Raw genomic sequence first — 8,815 nt, forward strand, 5'->3', positions numbered from 1 at the left:
TCCCTTTGCTGTTTGTACGCAGGCTGTGTGTCCACAAGTTGAAATTGTGTTTTCAGTCTTGAGGGTCAAAGTTGGAATCTGCACCTGTGTTCAAGACTAAACAACTGTACCTGCCACAAACTAAAAATAAATACCTGAGAACACCAGACAACCTCGCCATGTGTTTCTGGCGGTGCACATGTGGTTTAGGGCACTGACTCCCTTTCATCCATCCCATTCTTTGGTTTCAATTCACCAGGGAAACAAAGATTTGAAATCTTTCATACACTCCCAGATTAAAAGGGCCATGTGGACTTTTGTTTTTGCAATTAGAGCGAAGAAAGGCAAGAACGCTCTATCCAGTAATCTTCACATCTCTAGCAAAGCATTCAGACACATCTAAAGCAATCCAAAGAGGGCCTCCGTCGTTTATGAGCAGTGAGTAGAGCCCCGCTGCTCCATCTTTATTCAGCAAGTGCAATTCAGTCTCGGAAAAACAATCAGACATCAATCAATAAGAATGACAGCTTCCAGTTTTGTGTACTCAAATGGGGGTACAGATGCATATCTGGTGGGATCCTGACCTCAATGAACTCTTTTGGGCACAGGACATTGTACGCAACATTTGCTGTTGAGCGTAGATATTGACACTCAGTAGTTCACAGGCTGAAAACTGACTGACGCCTACAGTTAATGCACAGAAATGGCCATCTTAATGCTGCCCTGGTCTGCTCTGCCAAACACACACACAAGGCATTAATGGTGAGTATTTCGATGATCCAAGTGTTGACTACTCGTGTAAATGAGGAAAAACAAAAAGGTAAAATTTAAAGTAATACATTCACTGGAAATAAAATAAAAATCCAAATCCAAATTATTAAAAATAAATTAAACACACCGTTCAGATGCCCCAGAGCTACTGAACATTTGTGTTTTTCTGTCCAATTACATCATAAGGAACAATCTTAAACATTGATATTTAATAAGGGGAAAAAAAAACCCATTAGATTCATCACATTAGTTCCTTCAGCTGCCGACAGCAAAGCAAAAATGGAAACCCAAATCTGATCCATGGTCATTTTGGTGAATCTGTGAAATTATCAGATGGTGTTAAGACTACATTCCTGAATACACAGTTCATTTAATCGAGACATAAAAAGTGGTCGTAGTGTTTGTTCTCGATTATTTGAGTTGCCATGTTGACGGGGTTCCATTAAGTTTATTAGATCTAGTTCGCTTAGATCGGCCAGGGTCAGTTTGCTTTGATTCTAAATGGCTGAGATCTATTTTTTTTATTAAAGGACCAAATGTCTGTGGCCCAAACTAGACACTGTCCAGGGTTACTGTGAGAATAGTCTGTGTGAGCTGTAAAATAAAGGTTTCTTCATGAATCCAAAAAGGGGTCTGGATCAGGAGTCAGATATCATTTTTGTCTGCAATCTCAGTGTTTGGATGAGTGAAAATAAAAACCTATTTAGCAAAGCTTGTGACACTATAAGAGTTAAAGCAACACTACTGCCCTCTGCTGACTGCCTTTCCAACTCAAACCTTGTGCGTTTTTCACATTTATCCTCAGCTTGGACAAACAAAGTGGTCACTAGAGTTCTATAATACTTGTGTTAATGACTCCTCCTACAAGGGAGAAAAAACATAACTCAAATGATACCTAGTCTCGAAATAGTGTAGCAGAAATTAAACTACTCAAACTGTCTTTGAAGATGTCTTTCTTGTCTGCTATGTCTGAAACGGATGAGACAAAGAAGGTGGATTTTAGTCAGATTCTATGTGCGTATTGACTTCATCTTCTCCTCTCAGGGAGGGCAGAACAATATCAGAGGAGATTAAACCCAGGAGGTAGCTACATCTAAGCCTCCATGTGCTGCGTTCTCCTTTTGCTGTGCTGGTGTTTAGTGAGTCCATACTTGAAGAACTCATAGACCGACCAGCTGATGGCAGTGGAGGGCATCTGGTAGATGACCCTCGCCTGGGCTCCCTTGAAGAAGCCCTGCAGGCCGCCCAGCCTGTAAACTGTCCGGAAGGCATGGGCCAAGCCTGTGATCTGTCTGTGGGCTCCTTGGCCTTGGCCCTTGCCTGGACCTTGGCCAGAAGACAAGGATCCGAGGGCTAGAGACTCCTGGGTGTTGAGCAGGGTCTTGCAGACGTCCAGAGGCGTGGTGGCCGCAGCTGCAATGGCTCCAGCCAAAGCTCCAGACAACATGTGGGATGAGGGATTGTACTGTCTGTGGGGGTTGAGCAGCTCCTGAAGGTACTCGTAGGTCATGAAGTGGAGTGCCTGGAAGGGCACATTCATGGTGAGCTGGGTAGTGTAGCTGCGGTAGAACGCAGCAGGGCCTTCTTTCTGCCACACGGCGCGTACACAGTCCAACACGCCGCGGTAGGGCGAATTATACATCTGCATGCGCTGCTTCACAACTTAGGACACATGGGTAGATGTGTTGATGGAGGAGAAGGTCAAATGTCCGGGGGTTGCAGCACAAAAAGGGTAAAGATGGGAAAAGGAATAGAAGACATTAGTGAGCTATTATCTGCAGTAAAGTTGTCCTTAAAGCACAATGCATGTGTCAATAAACACACACACAGATGCAGTGTATGATTTTAGCGTTTGCTCAGACAGCTGCACCCCATCTAACAGCTGCACATGAGGACTCTGGCCAGTGTCCTTCTACTGACAAGTCTGGGCAGGTGGGCTAGAGGCAGCTATGAAAGCCAATATGTGGGACTACAAGGGTTAAGGCCAACATGTGAAGATGGTTTGCCCAGGCGTGGCACCTGTACGGGTCTTCAGTTGTGTTCTCTAAGGCAAACTTTTGTTTTGAGAGAGAAAACGCATTAACATCCATCCTACGTCGGTGGTCAAAGGCAAAGCACTCGGAAAAACGGCACTGAACCGCAACATGTTGCGCTTACCTTCAGCTGGGTTCATAACAGCATCATGAAGCAGTGTGGCCACACACCCAGCTGTTCCTGCAACAAACACACCTCAGAAATTACAACACACAGAGGAAGGCACGAGGAAAACAGAAGAGCCTGCAGTGAAGGCAGAGAACAAAGAAAATGCATTTTCTCTTGCAACAATGAGAACCCTTCGTCATGTCACAGCCTTCCCCTAGTTCCTAATTCCTAAAAGCTGCATATGTCATGCTTGTAACGGTATATCATCACAGCTAAACTGGCACATATTCAGTAAATTGCACAGGTGTAAACTACAGATAGCGCTCGACCAAACTCCGGGGGCCAAACCTGAGCTAAGAGAGCCACCTAGTGGACAAGGCAGTTCTTTGCTCCCTTTCAAGGAGACATAAACCAAAACCATGAGCCTGACAAGAGAGGACCGACAGAGGAGAGAGCAGATGAGACGGGAGAAAGAGGACTTACCCAGCCTCCCACTAAACTGGAAAACAAGGAGAGAGAGAGAGAGTAGGGAGAACAAGGAATAAGGAAAAGGTTGACAGTCAGAGCAAGGTTTTCAAACTGAACCTTTAGTTGAATCTCTTTCTATTTTGGAGCCAAGGTGACTTATCTGAGCTTGACCAAAATAAGGCCACTGACAGATCAACAGCTGACCCTGGCACTTCCTGACAGTGTAGTGTACAACTGTAGCTATGAAAAGGCTCTATCCAATTTGATGGCGTGCCAGGGGTTTTTAGGACTGGTCAAAGCACGTCTGCGCTGCACCCGGATTAGGCTGAGTCAGCAGCTTCATGGAAGATGGCAGCGACATTGCTCGGCATTAGCGTTAGAGTTAAGAGTTAGAGTTAAGTTCTACATATCGGCCTAACTTCTGGTGATCTCAAAGCAAACATAGCCCTACATGATCTGAACATTTACGGCGCATGTCACTGTTAATGTGTGTATATGCATGTTTTATGGTACCATTAGCCAAATGGCTGTTAGCCCCTGGGTGAATGACATCACTTAGAGTCTTTTTGAGTTTCTCATAGCAGGCAAAATAGAGGGCATGGGCAGGTCCAGCCCCAACTGCTGTCGCATTCAGCCCTCTCATTGGCCGCCAGACGCCCTCTGTGGTTACGATTCGGCGAAGAGCATCCATGACGTTCCTGTAGCGGGCTGCGGGGGCAGGCTGGAGACTCTGCATTCGCGTCTGGAAAAGAGGAGAGGCTGGAATGTAGCAAAGGTCAAACTTAACAGTGTGTGCTTTTCCCACCCGCCAGGGCACGGTGTCAAGTTTAGTAATATGTCCAATTAATTTGACCTGAATTGGTATAAAAATAGAACGTACTGCATCTTTTAAACCTCACCATGTCTGCAGACTACAGCAGAGAGTAGCACGGCAGAGTCCTGAATAGACCGCAGTGTGAATAAGGGGTCAAATGAGGGAAATGAAAAGTTCGACATTGTTTGTGGTGTGTGTTGGTGTACATGCATAATTGAATAGAAGGAAGTATGTTGTTACAAGCTCCAAGGTCACAGGGGGACATAAGCTGACTTCCTGTAAGCCTCTTTTCCCACTGACCCTGAAGCACACCTTTCTCTCTTCCTCTTAACACACACACACACACACACACACACACACACGAGATAAACGATAGGCTGTGCGAACATTACCTAAAGGACAAGAGCAAGGGATCAGTGTTTCAGTCACCTGCTATGTGGTATTTTTGAGAGGTTTGCCTGTGGACGGACGGGGTGAGTGTGTCTGTCTCTGAAGAACTAGCTGCGACATAATCCCTGAATACCAAACTTCCAGCTGAATGGACAAACTTACACCCCACTGTGTACGTGCACGTAGTGGTCTGGCAAAGCGGAAACATGGCCTCATGTCACTGTATACAAAAGCTGTGGTATGCAGGACCCAAAGAGAGCTGGCAAACAATGGTACGAGTATATGCATCAAGTTACTTCACGGCTGGCACACACACCTAATCTGTTTGCATGGTAGTGGAAAGAGACCACAATCTGAATAGCGGCTTCCTCATTCATTCATTCATTCATTCATTCATGCCCCATACAAACTCCAGCATGAGCGTCTTGCATGTAACAGCTGAGGCTCTGCTGTGTTAATCTAACGTATGTTTGCACATCCAGACAGCAATGACCTTTGCACTTAATGTAAACACTACATCAACCACTCTCTGTAGAAAACACTGAAGACTTTGGTTCAATTCAGGTGGAAATCCATTCATGTGCACTGTGCAGCACACACTGAGAAAACCCTACAAACGCAACAGGCTTTTTTTTTTTTTTTTTAAATCCACAACCAATTACTGGGGTTTAGGATACATTAAGAGCACACGGCCGTGTTTTCTGAACTATAATTACACAACAATCTCTTAAGTGAGGAGCTCATCATACAGAATGAAAAGTCTTTATCTGGTGCAGGGGGAAAGCTCCGAGTAAGAAACCTCAAAATAAAAAAAAGGAATATGCTAGATGCACTGTGTATATTTTTTTAATTATCCTGCAAATATCTCTTTTTCTTTGCATGAATGTAGGAGCTGCATATGCGGAAGGCTTTTATGCTGAGTCACGCTGCTCTAAATTTCCTGCGGCTGGCTTTGAAAAGATGCTGAGATCCAATAGCTGTGAGGGCGTTCACTCACACGAGAACACGAGAAGGCTCCGTAAAACACCGATCCTGTCCAAGTTCAGGGCTGGACAGGCCGCAGCAGAGTCACACTCCAGGTGGAAGAGACACGGATGAAGCAGGGGCAGCTTTTCACTCTGACACGGACAGCTGACTGCTGCTTGCACCATCTCTCTAACCCCAATGCCTGTGTGAAACATCACTACTGCGTTGGTGGCTGACCTCTTGGGGCGATGGGTCAAGCCTAAAACCACATGATAAGAAGTGGCCATATGAAGTTACATGACTTTGCATGTGATGATCACAGGTTTTTTTTTTTTTTTTTAAAAATGTGAATCTGCCAACAGATGCTCCTTTGTGGGCTGGAAATTGGCCAAATTGTCCCAAAACTGCAGTGAGTGTGATTTGTGTGTGTCTTGTAATAACAGGGCTGCAGGCTGCAAGGGAACAACAGCATCTAACAAGCCCCATGTTTTTGTAAACAGAGAGTACAGCTGTGGTCTGTGGCTCTTTACAGCTGTTTACTTCCACCAAATGTGCACATTGGTTATGCAACACATGTATCTGTGGAGGCTTTAGCAGCACAATTCGGTGATGTTTGGTGGTTTTTATGCGAAGACACCAAACGGGCTGCTGTGTTTAACCCTGCTAAAGGTTGTCATAACAACTGGTCAGCAGCTAATGCTAGCAGCGCTAAACTTGTGCTAGCATGCTAACAGGTTAGCTAAGGGTGTGAGGCGCTAGCATGAGCTGGGCTGACTGACCTTGTCCCCGCAGCGTGTTTTAGGTTAGCCAGCAAGCTAATAAGCTACGCGACGAGCATGCTGGTGGGGGTAACAGAGGCCGGGCGGTGAGAGCACCCAGCAGTCGTTTAGTAAAAAGTTGTGGCTCAGCTGGTTAGCCTCTGAGCTAAGCTACCTTGACACAGTCGATGGGGAACATGAGGCAGTGCTCCATGATCCCGGCCACGGCTCCAGCCAACATGTGGGTGCTAGTGGAGGCTCCCTGTGGCAAACCCTCATAGTCCGGTTCAGAGTCCTCTATCGGTGCCTCTTGTGCACTCCTGGTGAAATCAACAGTCTGCAGCTGGGTTTCCCCTCCGATCCGGGGCGTCAGGCTCCCCACGATACTTTCCGAAACTCCCCAGAATCTGCCCCCCAGCCACCGAACTTCTGCCCCGGCAGAGGCGCCAGCAACCCCGGGATCATTGCTTGTGGTCTCCGCTGTCATCCGACGCCTCCTCACAAACCCATCAGCTTCCATGAGAAACCAGGTAACGCAGTTCGCAGTCTTCAGGGGGGAGATTTTCAGTCCTGAAGTTTTACATTCCCATGTGGTGGTCTCGCAGCCTCTCGCCCGCTACACCATCCCCTCCCCGCCTCTGCACGTCCCTGCAGGAGCCCAGCAAAGGGAGGCCCGGGCGGACAAACACGCACCGAGCTCCACCACAGGCCGCGATGAGGAAACGACCCCTGATTGGCGGCTGGAGCCAAGTCCTTCACGCGCTATTGGATGATGGACCTGCCACTCATGACCGCATCGTCCAACCCTCTCATGTGGCGTCTGTAAAAGCCATAAAAGACACCCAGGTCACTGTAGGTCACTTTGAAAGGGCTTAAAATACACATATGGCACACTTCTATACAATGTGTGTTCAGTTTAATGTGTTAACACTTGAGTTTTGCATTGGTGCAGCTTTTCTAACCTCACTTGCAGTGTCTGTGAACGCAGCGTATCTTTATCTCTTTCACTGACACTACTCACAAAAAGTTAGGGATGTTCGACTTTCAGGTGAAATATATGGAAAATGTAAAAAGTGAATGCTACAGTGATATTATATCATGAAAGTAGGGCATTTAAGTAGAAGCATGCAATGGTCATTTCTTCATTTTAAACAATTTATTTGAAGAAAATCTACCAACAGTGGTAGGTATACCACAACAAAACATTTTCAGTGTCTCAATAAATTGGGATGTGGCCAAAGGACGTCCACTCCTCTCCTTTCTGTGACTCTTCCAGTCTCTGTATCACTGTTCCAACCTCCTGATGACCCTCTGTGACCCTCTAAGCTCAGTGAACACCTCCGTCTGAGGACTTCCTGTTTGAAGCCTCAAGTGTTGAGGTGCTGCTGATCAACTGTTAGGTGTCGTCTTGGTCTCATGATGTCAGAATGTGAACAGCAGGATGAGGAGGACTGTTTAAATACCAATTCTGACTGAAGCAGGAAATGTATTGGTGGATTCATGGATCAAACCTGTTGTGAATGTTGCTGTTAAGCTTCTTGTTAGAGAACAGCAACTGGTGCAGAAAGTACTGAGACACTGAACAGTTGGACATGTGCATTCAAAGGTTTAGAGAAGGTCACATTAAGTTCACCTGGAAAGGTTAGAAGGCATTTTAGGTTCATCCTGAAATTTCACCTGAAAGCTGAATATCCCTAACTTTTTGTGAGTAGTGTATATTTGTATTTGACATAATGGAGAAAAAAAGAAACTTCATCAGTTGTTTATTCCACTGTTTCATCGTTAATTCATTATCATGTGCAGCTGCAGGAGGGAAAAAATAAAGTCATGCAAGCAGCTGCATAACAGCAGCTGTGATAATAGTTTATGTAAATCTCCACCTGTGATTCAGCCCACTGATTTTCACATCAACTCTCTCTCACTGTGTTTATCAGTGAGTATTTCAGATAGTTATTTTCTTATTTTGGCACTAAAAAACTTCAAATGTGCAGTATTTACTAATATAAAGTACTAATTTGTTCAGAATAAGGTTAATATCTTTTCCAAAAACTGAACAATCTAGTTTATTTACTGTAAGGTAACATTTTTTTTTTAAAGTTGTGTAGTTCTGCTTAACTTGGTAAAAGTTTATTGTGTTTATTAAAATGTTTATTTTTAACCAGAATTTTAAAATCATAACTAACGTTACATGATTTAAGAGTTACATGTATTGGTTATATTGTTGATTGATTTGTCAGTTACAGTTTAAAGAGTTTAGTCTATAAAATCTATGAAGATAATATTTTAAGAATGCACATCATAATTTGTCAGCGTCAGAAAAAGCATGAATCTTTTAATTTGTTTTGTTTGTGCAGGAGTCCAAAGATACTGAATCTAAAATCATATATTGTGTCGATCAAGCAAAAGATTGATTGATAGACGAATTGTTTCATTTGTTCATGCAGGCATTCATTAATCCTTCCACCCAGATATTACACATGGCCACTACCCTAACACAAGCACACCTCTTGTCACTAAACTTTTTATT

At 44.6% G+C, this 8,815-nt stretch overlaps 1 protein-coding gene across 1 annotated transcript; it reads right to left on the minus strand.

Moving 5' to 3' along the window:
- Nucleotides 1–403: 403 nt before the first annotated feature.
- Nucleotides 404–6,955, minus strand: slc25a28 (solute carrier family 25 member 28). Its single transcript, XM_070841044.1, has 4 exons — nucleotides 6,464–6,955; nucleotides 3,874–4,102; nucleotides 2,908–2,964; nucleotides 404–2,412 (listed from the first exon to the last, which is right to left on the minus strand). Exons 1-4 carry the CDS (start codon nucleotides 6,806–6,808, stop codon nucleotides 1,844–1,846), a joined length of 1,200 nt encoding a protein of 399 aa, XP_070697145.1. The 5' UTR covers nucleotides 6,809–6,955; the 3' UTR covers nucleotides 404–1,843.
- Between the last annotated feature and the right edge of the window lie 1,860 nt (nucleotides 6,956–8,815).

Source organism: Pempheris klunzingeri, chromosome 12 (genome assembly GCF_042242105.1).
Source record: "Pempheris klunzingeri isolate RE-2024b chromosome 12, fPemKlu1.hap1, whole genome shotgun sequence".
NCBI classification, from domain to species: Eukaryota; Metazoa; Chordata; class Actinopteri; order Acropomatiformes; family Pempheridae; genus Pempheris; species Pempheris klunzingeri.

Bases quoted from the DNA above. Each gene is read 5' to 3' on its own strand.
- slc25a28 (XM_070841044.1), bottom strand. From the start codon at position 6,808: ATGGAAGCTGATGGGTTTGTGAGGAGGCGTCGGATGACAGCGGAGACC. The intron at 4,103-6,463 runs GTAGCTTAGCTC...CCTCTTTTCCAG, and splicing joins TCCCCATCGACTGTGTCAAG to ACGCGAATGCAGAGTCTCCA. The intron at 2,413-2,907 runs GTAAGCGCAACA...ATGTGTCCTAAG, and splicing joins TGTTATGAACCCAGCTGAAG to TTGTGAAGCAGCGCATGCAG.